This window comes from Bos indicus x Bos taurus, chromosome 9, assembly GCF_003369695.1.
Source record: "Bos indicus x Bos taurus breed Angus x Brahman F1 hybrid chromosome 9, Bos_hybrid_MaternalHap_v2.0, whole genome shotgun sequence".
Classification (NCBI taxonomy): Eukaryota; Metazoa; Chordata; class Mammalia; order Artiodactyla; family Bovidae; genus Bos; species Bos indicus x Bos taurus.
The window spans coordinates 44,791,434-44,808,940 of NC_040084.1; the positions used below are offsets into that span (position 1 = coordinate 44,791,434).

Here is a 17,507-nt window from a genome sequence, read left to right on the forward strand (position 1 = left end):
ATGGGGTACATTTTTATCTATCACTGTCAGAAGTGAGTCTGGGGGATAACTTTTGGTATTTATTGTGTCCTCTGTTAGCCAGATAATGCTAAACAGTGAAAGCCATGCTCTCTTAAAACAGACTGCAAAACCAGGTTATTTTCTCTTAAGAGAAAAGATCTCTCTAAAATAGAGCTTTCCTAGTCCGTTTGGGCATCTTTTGCTTGTTTTCTCCAAGTTCCCAACACTGCTAACAGATAGCATCCCCCCTAGCATCACTGCTGGGACTCTATCATGTGCAGTTTTTATTAAACTCAACTCAGCGCAGTTGTTAATTCTTTTCTGGTTTTAATGACTCAGTCTCTGGCCTCCTGAAGCATGTATTCTAGTTGCTTGAGGAAATTAAAAACATTATGGCAGTCTTTATTTTTAAAGCCCTCTCTTTTCCTTTTCTCTCTATATGGAGCATGCCCTGTCTCCCAGGCTTGTGTGTATCTGAAATGTATAGACAAATCAATAACTTGCAGAAGATGCTCTTCCCTTACCTGATGCCTGTGTTTGGGGGAGGCACCTTCACTCCCCTCTCGACATCAGCCATCATGTAGAAGACAGTCTGCAGGCCTGAGGGCGGACCCCAGTGCCTGGGCTTGATGGGGCAGCACCAGGCAAGGGGACCCTTCTTCCACAGGAAGAACATCCAAGACCACCCTTCAGATCCATAAACCCACTGTTCTTCTCTGCCTCCTGAGGCCAGAGGCTCTGGTGTGCTGCATCAAATCAGATCAACAAAGATGAGGGTAGATCTGTAAAGAGAATTCTTCCTAAGTAACTATTAGGTGTCAGGAGGCAGGAAAGGCCCAGAACTGACCACTAGGTCTTCAGCGCACACCCCCAAGGATCAATGTTAGACAGCAAACTATTTGAGCATCTTAGCAAGAGTGAATGTACCCAGTGAACACATGGGCCCCCAGCAGGTGGGCCAACTGCTGCCAGGTGTCATCCCTGAAGGCTTTATTGATTGTCATTGTATTTGAAACAGCATAGAATTTATTGTATAAGTTTAACTTGGACCTGATATTAGAGTTTAATTACACTAAAATCATACTGTGAAACTGTGATGACTAAGAAAAGGAGAATAAAAATAAAATCTCAACGTACCATGTTTGATTTATATCCCAAACCAATATGCTAAGTCTGGAGCCCTTGATTCACCTGATTTTCTGGTTTAAAACTTTTCATGTACACACTTAAACACCTACCTGCATGGACTCCTGACACTGTTGCCTTCTCAAAGGACCCAAGTTCTTCACCGTAAAATTCTTCTGTTCCTTAGGTGGTCCATGGAGCTCTGTTAGGGAAGAGTGCCTCCCCTGGTCTTCATCAACTTTCTTATCTCTGTATTAAATATAACCAAGTTATTTTCCAAAAGCCTTGTGGGGAGGGAAGTTTGCAGCTTGACTGAAGCTGAAAGTTGCTTACCTGTGTTTAGATTGATCATAGACTTTCTCCCAATTTAGGCAGTGAAAGGACCCCAAATGGACCTTTTCAGTTAGACGCTATCATATTGAACATTGATAAATCTAGATTCCATTCTGTTAATTGAGTTTTAAAATTTAATGCCCTTTAAAAAATATAGTCATATATCCAAAAGTATATTATTCCTGGAAACTAAGTTATCCTAGCCATTCTAATTCACTGATAATTTCTTATTAAAATCTTAATAACATTTGTTTTGATATGAAAAAATTTCTTCAGTAGCACTGCTTCATCCTTAATTGAATTTCTGCAAAAATGGTTATATTTAATCTCAAATATCTAATCAGATCTATGTCTGCTTTATGTTCATTTCATAGGCAGTTATTTCAGGTATCCATTCCTTTGAGAGCATGACTTTGAGTTTTGGCCTTTATTTTTAGATATTCTAAGACCTTACAGATGTTCCTCTCTTAATGGGTTCATTTGGCTACGAGAAAGCTGAGATTCTCTGGGGAGATGTTTGAGATCCTCTTCATTCAAGACTAGAGAGAAAAAAAAAACTAGAGAAACTAGGGATTTCCCTGGTGGTCCAATGGTTAAGACTCTGCGGTTCTGCTGAAGCAGGGCATGAGTTCAGTCCTTGGCAGGGGAACCCCGACCCTGCATGCTGCAGGGCCGACAAAGACTAAAACTAATAAGCTACTTTGTGCAGCAACATTCCCCCACCTAATCACCGAATTCCTACTTGTGTTTGTGAGTCACTCAGTCGTGTCGGACTCTGCGACCCTATGGAGTATAGCCCTCCAGGCTCTTCTCTACATGGGGTTCTCCAGGCAAGAATACTGGAGTGGGTTGCCATTCCCTTCTCCAAATTCCTACTTAAGTACTTGAATAAATAGCCGAGCGCAAAATTGGAGAGCTTTAGTTCTCAAAATCACTTACCCATCTCAAAGTCCTGCAGAGAGGAGAGGTAAGACATGAGCCTGTCTGTGCAGAGCACTTTCATCTTCCCAGGGAAGAGGCAGTGAGCTCACCTCCATCGTCACATACTCTGTGGAGCCCATGGAGGACTCAGTTCTGCTCCAAGTCGTGTGTCAGTGAGTCCAGCTCCTCCCAGAACACAAGTTCGTGTTGATGACATGCTTTCTCGTTTTTATTCTCATGGTTGTCTGACATCATAACAGATCATCTGTTCCCATCTGTTCCCTTTGGGGCATTTGCCTTTTAAGTTCTAAGAGATTTTAGAAAAATACAAAGGCACCGTATGGATTAGCAGTTGTGGTACTGATGATGGATTTCCATAGTGCATAAATTGAGGCATTTTTCTAAATGTAGTGTGAGCTCATTGTGTTTAAGTTGATCAGTAGTTGAAACTATGCCTTATCATCATTTGAATTCCTCATCCTTGAATTCCTTTTGCTGATTTTTTTTTTTTTTTTTTTTTTTTTTAGTATTTTGTTAATTAACTTATCTTTCACTTTGGCACATTATAGGTGGTATCTTGGCCAACAAACAAAACTGCTTTGATGACTTTCAGTGTGCTGCTGAATATCTTATCAAGGAAGGTTACACGTCTCCCAAGAGGCTGACTATTAATGGAGGTTCAAATGGAGGCCTCTTAGTAGGTGAGAACTGGGTGTATTCATTGTACTTTACTAGTTAACTCTTGGAGTTTTCAGGAGTTTGGGCTTTGCTTACTTTGGGCTCATGGATGGTAGCAGTGGTACAGGAAAAGCAAAACCTGCTTGTATTTGGGTATCTAATAAATGACAGTATGAAGATGCAACTACTGACTCAGCTCATCAGAGCTGAAAAGCCATTCCTCCTCCCTGTTCTGAGCTCTTCTGGACCACAGTTCTCACCCTCCCCTGGGCGGGACTCCCTTCCCACAGACCAAGCCCACAAGTCTCGAGAGTTAAGGCAGCACAGGACTGAATCAAATACCACCCCTCTGACTATGCTACCCACCTGTGATCATTAGGTATAAATGCCAGTTGAATACCTAATGCCATGGGATGCTAAACGCTGTGGGTGCAGAGAAAGAAGTCATAAAGGAAAATGAGGTCCATGCAAAGACAGATCCACAGCTTAAAAATAATGAAATAGCCACATAGTTTACCCTTGCTGAGCACCTTGTGTGCCAGGCCCAGTGCTGAGCCCTTGATGTGCATGCAGCCTGGGAGATGGGCTCTGAGAGGCAGAGTAGCTTGCTAGTGTGGTGGTGATGCTGGGGTTGATGATTAGCACCATGGTTTTAGATTCTGCTCTTTTAACCTCTATGTGGCACTGCCTCTAAGTAGATTTTCCAATTTTTTGGTAGTTAATGAAATTTCACTTTGCTTTTGTCTCTCAGCAGTACTTAACTCTGCAGTGGACATTTATAGTGGGCCTGACCTCTGCTTGCTGGGTCCTACCTCCAGTGTCACTAGGAGATGAGGGGTCATTTTACAAATGTAGATCAGCTTAAAGAGACTCAACCTAAAAAGCACATGTGACAGTTTTCAGCTTTCAATTCTGTTCTCAGGGGATTTTGACATTCACTGTTTCCTTGTCTTTGAAATATACTGATTCGTGTTAAAACCTGAATTCCTGCCCTTACTTTTCTACCCCAATATAATATAGACTTGGAAAAAAACATTTTCCCATGGAGGTAAAATGTATATGTCCAAAATAATTTGTTTAAATTTGAAAAGGGTAGAGATGTGGCCAAGATGGCGAGCCTTTGAGCCATGGGCACACCAAAATTAACAACTATTTACAGAACAACTACGAGAACAACCTGAAGACTAACAGACTAACATTTTCTACAACTGAGGATACAAAGAAGGAACCACAATGAGATGGGTAAGGAGGGGCAGATGCGTAGTACAGTCAAGACCTACAACCTCAGGCAGGCAGCCCACAAATGGGAGGATAATCACAACTGCAGGATAATCCTTCCCAAAGAGAGAGAGGTTCAAGACCCACAGAAGGTTCCCCAGTCTAGAGACCCCTCACCAGGAAGACAAGCCCCCAGAACATCTGGCTATGATCTTCCTTTCAGGAGAGCCAGAGGGCTGTGGGAGATAGAGACTCCACTCTTAGAGTGCACACAAAATCTCACATGCTCTGAACCCCGGCATATGGGCAGTGATTTGAAAGGAGCCTGGTCAAATTTCCTTGCTAATCTGGGAGAGCCTCCCAGAGGGCCAGGAGGCAACTGGGACTCCTAGTGGGGACACAGATGCTGGGGGTAGCCATTTGGGGGAACTTATTTGACCACAAGGACACTGGTGCTGAGAAGCACCATTTTGGAGTTCCCCCCCTGGCTACCATCAGCACTCTACCCACCAGCAGACTGGCACCAGCTCTGCTCATGCACATACCAGGCCTTGCCTGCCAGCATACCGAAAGTAGTTGGCCCTGCCACCACAGAAGGCCACACAGCCTACAGAAGAGGCACCCTACACCATGTGACGGGTCACCACATGGGAGTCTGCTGCTCTTGTGGAACATCAGCTACATGGGGGTACTTGGCCAAGCTCAGTACACATAACCAACCCACCTCATACACAGAGACAAACAGAGAATTAGGTGAAATGAAAAGACAGAACTATGTTCTAAACTAAGGAGGCAAGATAAAACCCCTAGAAGAAGAACTAAGCAAAGTGGAGATAAGCAGTCTTATCCAATAAAGAGCTCAAGGTAATGATCATAAAGATGCTCCACAAACTCAGGAGAAGAATGGATGAACATGGTGAGAAGTCTAACAGTTAGAAAATAAAAAGAAGAGCCAAAAAGAGGTGAAGACTACAATAACTGAAATTAAAAATGTATATATGTATACTAGCAGGAATCAACAGCAGAGAAGGCAATGGCACCCCACTCCAGTACTCTTGCCTGGAGAATCCCAGGGACGGGGGAGCCTGGTAGGTTGCCATCTGTGGGGTCGCACAGAGTCGGACACGACTGAAGCGACTTAGCAGCAGCAGCAGCAGGAATCAACAATAGATTAGATGATACAGAGGAATGGATCAGAGACATGGAAAACAGAATAATGAAAATCATACAAGCTGAACAGAAAAAAACAGTTCTAAAAAAAATGAGAACTTCAAAAACAAACTTACAGTTATTAGAGGAAAAAGGGGAGGCAGGGATAAGTTAGGAGTGTGGGATTAACAAAGACACACTACTATATATAAGTAATCAGCAAGGACCTACTGTATAGCACAGGGAACATATGTTCTATAATAACCTATGTGGAAAAGAATCTGAAAAAGAATGGATATGTGTATATGTATATGTGAATCACTTTGCTGTACACCTAAAATACACACAACATTGTAAATTAACTATAGTATAAAATAAAATGTTAAAAAACATACTTATGCACCCAACATAGAAGTATCTAAATGTATAAGGCAAATATTGATGACATAAAGGGAGAAACCGAAGAGTAAAACAATAACAGGAGGCTTTAGTATTCCATTTACTTCGATGGATAGACATTCCAGACAGAAAATCATTAAGGAAATACTGACTTTAAAGATACATTAGTTTAGATAGAATAAATGGATTAAGAACATTCTATCCAAAAGCATCAGAATACACATTCTTTTCAAGTGCACATGGATCATTCTCCAGGATAGATCATGTGCTATGCCACTAAATACATCTGAATAAATTTAAGAAGGTTGAAATTACATCAAGCATCTTTTCCAACCACAACAGTGTGAGATTAGACATCAACTACAAGGAAAAACTGCAAAAGACAAACAGAGACTAAACAATATGGTACTGAGCAACCAGTGGGTCACTGATAAAGAGAAAATTAAGAAGTACTTAGAGACAAATGAAAATGGAATCTAACCTAACACCTAAAGTGACTACAATAATAAAAATTAGAGCAGTAAAAGAGACAAAAACAGTACAAAAGATCGATAAAACTAAGAGCTGTTTCTTTGAGACGATGAAAAAATTTTATTAGACTTTTACCAGACTCATCAAGAAAAACAGAGAGGGCCCAAAGAAAATCAGAGATGAAAGAGAAATCACATCCAACACCATAAAAATGCAAAGGATACTAAGATACTATGAATAATTAGTCACAATAAAGTGGACAACCTAGAAGAAATGGATAAGTTCCTAGAAACTTACAATCTCCCAAGACTGAATCAGGAAAAAAATATCAACAGACCAATTACCAGTAATGAAGTTGAATCAGTAAATTAAATTAAAAAGAAAACTCCCAGCAAACAAAGAGTCCAGGACCAGATGTCTTCACGGGTGAATTCTATGAAACATTTAGAGAAAAGTTAACACCTGTCTTCTCAAACTGTTCCAGAAAACTGAAGAGGAAGGAGCACTTCTGAACTCATTTTACAAGGTCAGCATCACCCTGATATTAAAACCAAAGATACCACACACAAAAAAAGAAAATTGCAGGCCAATATCATTGATAAACACAGATATACACACTATGATCAAGTAGGATTTATCTCAGGGATGTAAGGATGGTTCAATATCTTTTGACAAAATTCTACATCCATTCGTGATTAAGAACTCTTAACAAAATGGGTATAGAGGAACACATCTCAACATAATAAAGGCCATGTATGACAAGTGCTAATATCATACTCAACAGTGAAAAGCCAAAAGCATTTCCTCTAAGGTGAGGAACAAGAAAAGGGTCTTATTGAGACAAGAGAGTCACTCACCACTCCTGTTAACATTATATGGGAAGTCCTATCCACAACAGACAGGAAAAATAAACAAAAGTAATCCAAATTAGGAAAGGAGTCAAACTGCCACTGTTGGCAGGTGATATGGTACTGTATGCAGGGAATCCTAAAGACACCATCATAGAACTAAGTACGTTGCACAATATAAAATCAATATATAGAAATCTGTTGCATTTCTATACCTTAATAAATTGTCAGGAGAAATTAAGAAAACAGTCCCATTTAAAATTGCATCAAAAAGAATAAAATACCTAGTAATAAATCTAAACAAAGAGGTGAAAGACCTGTACACTGAAAATTGTTAAGACATGATGAAACTGAAGGTGACACAAACCAATTAAAAGATGTACTATGCTCATAGATTTGAAAGAGTTAATATTGTTAAAATCACCCTGCTGCCCTGCAATGTACAGAATCAGTGCAAATCCTATCAAAATATCGATGGCAATTTTGCAGAACTAAAATAAGAAACACAAAAGACCCCAAATAGCCAAAACAATATTGAAAAAGAAGAACAAAGCTAGAGGTATCATGTTCATTGATTTCAAACTGTACTGCAAAACTCTAGTTACCAAAACAGTATGGTACTGGCATAGAAACAGACATAAAGGTCAATGGAACAAAACAGAGAACCCCAAAATAAACCCACATATATAGTCAATCTACAACAAAGGAAGGAAGAATATACAGTGGGAAAAAGATAGCCTTGTCTATAAATGGTGTTGGGAAAACTAGACAGTTTCATGCAAAAGAGTCAAACTGGACTACTTTCTTGCATCGTATATGAAAATAAACTCAAAATATTTATAAAAACTGAAGCCATAAAACCCGTTGAAGAAACCATAAGCAGTACACTGAATTGGTCTTCATGAAATTGTTTTGGATATGTCTCCTCAGGCAAGGGAAACAAAAGCAGAACAAACAAATGGGACTGTAGCAACCTAATAAGCTTTTGCACAGTGAAGAAAACTACCAACAAAATGAAAAGGCAGCCTACTGAACCTGAGAAGGTATTTACAGACAATATGTCTGCTAAGAGCTTAATGTCCCCAATAGCCTAAGAACCCATAGAACTCAACACCAAAAACAGTTAACAATGAGCGGAGGGCCTAAGTAGACATTTTTCCAGAGAAGATACACTTACGGCCAATAGACACATGAAGATATGCTCAGTGTTATTAATCATCAAGGAAATGCAAATCAAAACCACAATGAGACACCGCCTCACATCTACCAGTAGGACTAGTATCCAAAGGACAACAAATAATCAGCGTTGACAAGGATGCAGCGAAAGGGAACCCTCACACACTGGTGGGAATGTAACTGTTCTCCACTATACGGAACAGGATGAAGGCTCCTTAAAAAGTAAAAATAGAGCAGCTGTATGATTCAGCAGTTCCACTTCTGGGCAGTTTTTTTCAAAGAAGTCAAAACCACTAATTCAAAAAGATATGTACCCTGATGTTCATTGTAGTATTATTCACAATGGCTAAGATATGAAAGCAACCTAAGTGTCCACTGATAAATTAATGGACAAAGAAGATTTATATGTATAATATACACACAGTGGAATATTACTCAGCCATAGAAAAGAATGAAATCATGCTATTTGCAACAACGTGAGTGGACCTAGAGGGTATCACGCTAAGTAAAATAAGTCAGAGAAAGACAGTTACCGTGTGATTTCACTTACATGAGAAATGTAAAAACACAGTTGAGCAAACAGACTAATAATAGATACAGAAAAATTATTGGCTGCCAGAGTGGAGTGGGATGGAAAGATGAGTGAAATAAATGAGGGCAATTGAGAGGTACAAACTCTGTGATAAAATATCTCAGAGATATACTATACAGACAGGGAATATAGTCAGTATTTAAAACCTTTGTGTGATGAGATGGTAACTAGGCTTATGGTGATCATTTTGTGATGCATAAAAATACCAAATCGCTGTTTTACACCTGAGACTAATACACTTTATGTCAGTTATACTATAATTTAAAGAAAAAATAAATTGAGAAAGGATGTGGATAATATTCTTAAATACCAAATAACCACAAATTTATCTATTCAACAAATATGTACTGAGCAAGTGCTGGGCATTTTTTCAGATACTGGAAATATGTCGGCAAATGAAACAGACAACACCTTCATGGAGCTTTCATTCTAGTTGGTTGAGGCAGGCGACATGACATGCCTAAGGCCAGCATGCGGCCCGGAGACCCGTGTCTGCGGCTAGGCACAGCGAGCAAGGGCGAGTGATGGGAGAGGTCAGGGATGGTGGGAACCTACACCAGGCAGGACCTCACCGCTGTCAGAGAGAACACAGTTTACTCTGAAATGAGAAGCCTTTGGTGAGTTTTGAGCAGAGAAGTGGCATATAACTTGACATGTTTTAAAGTCAGGATCATGGATTGATCCATTGCTATGTCAGGGTAGGCAGAAGAGGCAAGGACAGAAAAGCAGGAGACCAGCTAGGTGGCTTCTGTCTCAGTGAGAGAAGATGCTGGCACGGACCTGGGTGTGATGATGGAAGTAATAAGTGATCTGATTCTTAGTATATTTTGAATTTGAGCCAACTAAGTTTTCATATGAATTAAACAAGTATTAATATAAAAGAAAGAACAACTTAGGGTGATCTAAACTATTTAATGGGATGTTGAAAGTTGTTGATTTTACTAGTGGGAGAATTGTGTTGTAATTTACTGGTTCATCCAATAAGTCCATTTTTGGAGTTGTATTTTCAGGAATTGGTTTATGCCTTTTAATAAACCAGGTCCTTTATGGGACCTTCAGAGATAGAGTTTGTCCATCAAGATGCTAAAGTGCTTCTTTAAAAGAACATCTTCCTGCCCCTCCCATCTCTGAGTGGGGAGGAGAAGATCTAGGACTCAGAACTTGGTATCTGAATAAGCACTGACATCTAAACTGCAGTGGGAACTCATTCTTGCCAGAGGCAGGAAAAGTTCACATCTCTTGACTAACTCCTAGTCATGCCGGCTTCGACGTTGCTTCCTCCCAGAGCCTCCCCAACTTCATTATGCTGGCCTACACCCTTCTTCTGTAGTGCCCGCACTTTCTCAACGAAGTGAATGCCACACTGTAATTGCCCATTCACTTCTTTTATCTTTCCCACTAAATTATTCACGGACATATCCCCAGGCCCCATGCCTAGTACAAGGCACATGGCAGATGTTCAATAAACATTTATTGAATTACCAAAAAAATAATTTTTTTTAAGTATACAAAGAAGAGCATTTTTAAAACAGGACAAGAAAATATGTCAGTATCTGACAGAGCTCGGAACGGGGTCTTAGGCTCTGTTCTGCTTCGAGCTATACCTGTATCAACTGTTGCTGTTTACAACACTTCTGATGCCAAATGCAGGAAGGGGTTGGGGGGTGGGTCCCACACCAACCAATACTCCCAGCTCTCCAGACACCAACTGGGTGTCGCACAATTCAGTTCCATTCTGACACTACCCAGAGTTAGCACAGACCCATAGGACAGTCCCCACTGCAGACACCAATCACAAGTCCTGGACTTCTCATATTACTGATTGATTGCTATAAATTGGGGTTTCCCAGGTCCCCCTCCTCGAGTTAAATAATTTGATAGAACTCAGGAACATTCTTAGGGCTTCCCTGATAGCTCAGGTGGTAAAGAATCTGCCTGCAATGCAGGAGATCCCAGTTCAATTCCTGGGTCAGGAAGATCCACTGGAGAAGGGATAGGCTACCCACTCCAGTATTCTTGGGCTTCCCTTGTGGCTTAGCTGGTAAAGAATCTGCCCTCAATGCAGGAGACCTGGGTTCAATCCCTGGGTTAGGAAGATCCCTTGGAGAAGGGAAAGGCTACCCACTCCAGTATTCTAGCCTGGAGAACTCCATGGACTGTATAGTCCATGGCGTCACAAAGAGATGGACATGACTAAGTGACTTTCACTTTCAGGACCACTCTTATATTTACCAGTTTGTTATAAAGGATAAAACTTGGGAACAAGTCAGAGGAGCTGTATAGCTGGGGCAGGTGCGTGCCAAGCCTCCATGCCCTGCTAGTGCACCACGGTCCCAGCACCTCCATGTGTTCACCAACCCAGGAGCTCTCAAACTCCATTGGTTTTTATGAAGGTTCTGTTATACAGGCTAGATTGATTAAATCAGTAGCCATGAATCACTATCTCCAGCCCCGCTGCTCTCCCCAGACGTCAGGGGTGGAACCCAAAGATCCAATCCTCCTATCACATGGTTGGTTCCTTGGTCAACCAGCCCCCATCCTGAAGCTGTCTAGGAACCCAGAAAGAGCTGCCTCATTAGCATGAACTCAGATATGGTTGAGAGGCATTAGTTATGAATTATGAAAAATACTGCTCTCACCTTGTCACTCAGGAAACTCGCAAGGGTTTTAGATCTGTTCTAGGAACCAGGGACGAAGATTAAATAGGTATTTCTTACTCTGTCACAATATCACAGGCTAGTTTTGAGATCCCACATAAGTTTGTTAATATCCTGCATCACCTGTGAAAGCAGCTAGGGATGGGAGCAGCACAGATTTTACAGAACGTCCAAGAGGTTTTCATGAAGAGTTACGTGTCCACTACTGATGAAAATATTCCACCCCTCGGATATATACTAGAAGCTGGGGAAAGCTTGTAGACTCTTGGGCAAGTGATTTCTGATAGTTTCTTCCTGTGCTATTGGGAAAAAAGACCATCAGGATTCAGAAAACATTTAAGTGTTGTTTTGTTCTCTTTCGGTTTTGTTTATGACAGATGTTTAACGATGGGCGACCTGCTTTTTCTATCTTGATTTTTAGCTACCTGTGCCAATCAGCGTCCTGACCTCTTTGGTTGTGTTATTGCCCAAGTTGGAGTAATGGACATGCTGAAGTTCCATAAGTATACCATTGGCCACGCCTGGACGACTGATTATGGGTGCTCAGACAACAAACAACATTTTGAATGGCTTATCAAGTAAGGTTTTGATTCATATTGATGTATTTGTGTTGCTAACGATTTGATGTCAGAATACTGAACATAGTCAAAAGGGAATGTTTGACTGTCCCCTTCAGTATCTCATGTTTACAAGGAATTCACTGCAAAAGTAGGCTACGTGGTGGGGATACTTATCTGTCTTCCTAGTTCTGATCTGGTCTTGAACAAAAATAACAAGGATGTGATGGCAGAATTCTAAAGACAGTCCCCCAGGATTCCTGTCCCCCCTGGTTCTTCAGTGGTTGACTGATCTATGGACCGCTCTGCAGGGACTTTGCAGATTAAATGAAGATTACTAATCAGCTGACCAGAATGGAAAAATTGTCCTGGATTATCAAGAGGGTCTAATCTAATGACAAACCCTTAAAGGCAGGACACTGTCTCTGGCGAGAAGAGTCAGGGATGCAGCAGAAAAGATGAGAGAAACTGGAAGCACGAGGAGACCCAGACCCACCATTGCTGGCTTTGAAAATGGAGGAAGGGGGCCTTTACAAGCTGATATCACCCCCAACCAACAGCTGGCAAAGAAATGAGGACCTCAGTCCTACAGCCTTGTGGAGCTGAATTCTGCCAACAACTGAAATGAGTCCAGAAGTAGATTTTTCCCTAGAACTTCTTAATAAGTGCCCAGCTAGCCAACAACTTAACTTCAACCTTGAGACAGCCAGAGAACCCAGGCAAACCAACTCAGACTTCTGACTTATTATGAGATGAGAAATCTGTGTGGTTTTTGTTGAGCCAGCAATTAAAAACTAATTTTTAAAAAGGTATCATTATAACATTATATATATATGTATATATATAGGCTTCTTTTTCTCAATTAAAAAATAAGGAAATAGGACTATATGCAATTACTACTGCTGCTGCTAAGTTGCGTCAGTCGTGTCTGACTCTGTGCGACCCCATAGACGGCAGCCCACCAGGCTGCCCTGTCCCCGGGACTCTCCAGGCAAGAACACTGGAGTGGGTTGCCATTTCCTTCTCCAGTGCATGAAAGTGAAAAGTGAAAGTTAAGTCGCTCAGTCATGTCTGACTCTTAGCGACCCCATGGACTGCAGCCCACCAGGCTCCTCCATCCATGGGATTTTCCAGGCAAAAATACTAGAGTGGGGTGCCATTTCCTTCTCCAGGGAATTTCCCTGACCCAGTGTTGGAACCCACATCTCCTGCCTTGGTAAGTGGATTCTTTCCCACTGAGCCACCTGGGAAGCCCATATTTGAAACTACTGCATTATTGAAATATTTATATCCCTCAACCACTTCGGCGATAACAGTGAGAAAATGGCAAACATCTAGATTCTCAAGACTGTAAGCTGCATTCTTCTTTGGCTCTTGATTCTGTTTACTTCCCGCAGCAGGGATCTGGGGAGTTTTACCAGCGGTATTAAGGGACTGCCCTTGGAATAGCATCAGGAGCCTGTGTCCCCTGTCCCAGTCTTCTCAGTCAACTATAGATTTTGATACAATAACTTCATTTCTCAAGTCAGGTTTTTTTTCCTTCATTTGATGTGCTTTGTATGGCTAGTTCTCCACTTAGATATTTGGCTAAAATGACTTGGATTTTTTTTAATTGAATACTTTCAAACTACTAAATTCTGTTCTGTAGGAGGGGGAAAAGTTTAACTTTAAAAATATACAAGTAACCCCACTGACACATCCTGGTGAAAGCTGAATATCTGAAGGAGTCATAGTTCAAATTAACTTAGAGAAAATAGGCACTTCGGGAGTGAGGTCCCATTTGTACTCAGTTGAAAAGACTGAATTAATTGTATGTTGAAGGCAACAAAATAGTCACTGGATCCCAATACTTCTAAAATTAATTTGAAAGCAATAAAAGAGAGTTCTTAATATTTTTTCTGTCAAGACATCAGTGATACTCCTATTTCAGACCTTAATTTTTCCAGCCTAGTACTCACAGGGCTGCATGTCCTCTCATCTGCATCCAGGTGAGCAGAGAACTGAATCCACTATACTGGAGGGGATCCCCCCGAAAAAAGATCTAGATTTCGAAGTTTGTCAATAGCTGGGATAAATAAAGCCTAACAGACTTTTTTTTTTCCTACAGAACTTCTCAGAATCTTTAATACATAGATGTGGTATGTGAATCTTGAGGTAGAGAGAGGTATTATTCGTAAAAAGACTTTCAAGCTTGTTTTCCCACAGAACTAATCCTTATCTGGAGGACCAGGGTTGATCCAAAAATCCTCTGAAGTGAGATCAGAAAACAGATCCATTGTCACCCCCATCTTACCTGTTAGGAGACTAAACCCCAGAAGATTTTAGTCTTGACCTGGTTAACTGAGCAGAAATTTTACTATTTTTGCCTTTTCACTCTACAAAATAAAACTCTACTAAAATAGTTTATCCATTAATACTGAACACTGCAAAATAAGACAGCCTTATTCACTAAAAAGTAAAGAAGAAATACTCAAGAGATTTCTTTCACTTTACTTAATTAGCATCAAGCATTTAATCTGACTGTACTTAGTTTTTAAAAACCTTTTGTTAACTGCAAATTTATCTTGTGCTTCAGAAGGTTCCTCCAACACTAACTTTCTCACCATTGGCCAAGGTCAGTTTCTGCTGGACTGTGAGCCAGCAGGTCAGCGGCCCAGCTCAGGTTCTCTGTTTTCAGACAGAAACTAGGCCCGGGGCGGGGGACCTGTGTTCTTCCTAAGTCTATCAAGCTGAGATCAGAATAAAGATTTTATAGATACCAAACAGGCAGAAAGCTGCCGGACACTGTGGACTTCAAGTTCTTCAACAAAAGAAAGGCTTGCACCTATTATATCCATAGTTAGTGATTTAAAAGAACAATCAGCAAGATGGGAGTCAGGAACTAAGAGATACAAACTACTGTGTATAAAATGAATAAGCTGCAAGGATGTGCTGTACAGCACAGGCAATAAAGCCATTATTTTATAACTTTAATTGAAGTATAATCTCTAAGAATATATTGAATTACCTGAAACTAATATTGTAAATCAACTATGAGTGAGTGAATTCGCCCAGTCGTGTCTGACTCTTTGCAACCCCATGGACTGTAGCCTACCAGGCTCCTCCATCCATGTGATTTTCCAGGCAAGAATACTGGAGTGGGTTGCCATTTCCTTCTCCAGAAGATCTTCCCAACCCAGGGATTGAACCCAGGTCTCCCACATTGTAGGCAGACGCTTTACCGTCTGAGCCACCAGGGAAGTCAGTATCAACTATACTTCAATTTAAAATGTTTTCTCATGTAATAATAAAGGGACAACCAGTCCACTTTGTTGCAGCGAAAAATTCAGCCTGAAGAATATGAAAATATTCACCTCAAGACAATCAGTTCGCATATAGTTTGGGTTGTTCCAGCAGCCCTGTGAGTTTCTTTCTTACACAGTCTTCCAAAGTGGGGACCAGATAAATAACAGGGCTCCCCAGCCTCCAATAGCCCTGGCCAGTCACAGCCCACCAATGTCTGCAGTGGTCACCCGGTCACCCAGGGACCAGCTGGTCACAGTCCTCACTGCTGATGAATGACACAGGTATCTGTGCCCACCAGTCCCGTGACTAACCTAGTGGACACGCACAGCTCTCATTTTGATACCTGGCCTCACGGAATGCCTTTGCCTTTCAGATATTCTCCACTGCACAACGTGAAGCTGCCAGAGGCAGACGACATCCAGTACCCGTCCATGCTTCTCCTCACCGCAGACCATGATGACCGCGTGGTCCCGCTTCACTCCCTCAAGTTCATCGCCACCCTTCAGCACCTCGTGGGCCGCAGCCGGAAGCAGAACAACCCCCTGCTTATCCATGTGGACACCAAGGCGGGCCACGGGGCCGGGAAGCCCACAGCCAAAGTGATAGAAGAAGTCTCAGACATGTTTGCATTCATAGCACGCTGCCTGAACATCGACTGGATTCAGTAAATGGCATCTCTTTCTTCCTCCTCCGCCGCAGAAAACCTCAAGGGCTCTCACACCATTAAACCGAGAAACCACTGGGCGCAGCGCCTCCCCACATAAACACTATTCTGCACCCATGGGCTGCAGTTGACCAGAACTGCTGCAGGAATTTTATCTTTTCTAGGCTTCTCCTTTTTAGCAGGCCCTTGGCATTTCTTTCTCCACCCTGTGCAGGCACATGTTTTAAAAGGGGGGGGAAAAAGGCATGTTTGGATACATAGCTAATGGCAGCGAACACATTGTGAACATTAGATTGCTGAACTCAGTCGTAGTCGGGCATACTTCATATAGAGCACCTCAATGAAATTTGCTTCTATAACCATAACCAGTGTACCTTTAAATAAATGTGAGAATTGTTCTCATAAAAAGAGACTTCTTTCCAACAATAATAAATGTTATTTAAGAATGGGAGGTTTTTCTCTGGTTCCTTTGTATTGAGTGGCGACCCCAGAACTGCCGTCCTTCTGCATGCATCATGTCACTTCTCTTTGGGAATAAGCAGTGAAGTCAGACTGTCAGCCCTGTGCTGAGGCTGAGTGCGTCCACCCAGCTCCCTCGTTTGTGCTGAGGAGGCTGTTAGAGGCAGCTCGCTGGCTTACGTGTTACCCCCTCAGACAGCTGATCCAGGCTCATCTGGTTTGGATGCCCCCTAAAAATCATTGGACCTAGGATTATTCACCTATTTGTCTGTCAGTTTGGTTACAGAGTATTCCTGGGAATCATAGTATAGAGGTTCATAAACAAAGAGACCACATGAGTGAATGGTCCAAACATATGTTATAATCAGAAATCTCAGCAACTGCCAAGCACTTCTTACCCCATAGACTACTTCCTGGAAATAAAACCAGTAATACTTTTTTAAAAGTTTTGGTGTCTCCCCAACCTTAAATCTTCAAGAGAAAGATAGACCATTCTTCAAACTTGTCCACATAAGGCATTTTGGGGAATATTTCATGAAATACCATTCCTTTGGGTATCATTTTGGGAAGCAGTAATCTAATTTATGAAAAAAAAAAAAAAAAAAACAGCTTCTTTGTCTTGCTTCATCTAATATCACAAAAGTTAATTACTATTTGTATAAAATAACCTTAAAAGATTACTTCATTGATAGCTTGTTCTTTCTCAGGTAAGTGCTATCTTCCAAAGTATACATATGTGTGCTTCTCCTGAGATCTCTACCTCTCAAACTGGTCTATGCCTGTCATTACATACAAGTACAGTTGAAATGTGGCTACATGTTTCGGCTTTTCTGGAGTCATGTTTTCTATTATTATTTGTTTAAATAAGCACTGCATATAATGCAGCTGTCACTGACAATATGATTATAAGCCACCCCCACCGCCCCACCCATCGCCAGAGAAGAAGGGTGCCAGTAGCCAGCAATGCATGCAGGG

The 17,507-nt window shown here is 41.4% G+C and overlaps 1 protein-coding gene across 1 annotated transcript in view; it reads left to right on the top strand.

Moving 5' to 3' along the window:
• Positions 1-16,524, top strand: part of PREP (prolyl endopeptidase) — a 132,511-nt gene extending 115,987 nt beyond the window's left edge. The window contains exons 13-15 of the mRNA XM_027551311.1: positions 2,949-3,080; positions 11,989-12,145; positions 15,783-16,524. Of these exons, the coding sequence (XP_027407112.1) occupies positions 2,949-3,080; positions 11,989-12,145; positions 15,783-16,077 (584 nt within the window). The 3' untranslated portion in view covers positions 16,078-16,524. The remainder of the gene's footprint in view (positions 1-2,948; positions 3,081-11,988; positions 12,146-15,782) is intronic.
• Positions 16,525-17,507: the final 983 nt, after the last annotated feature.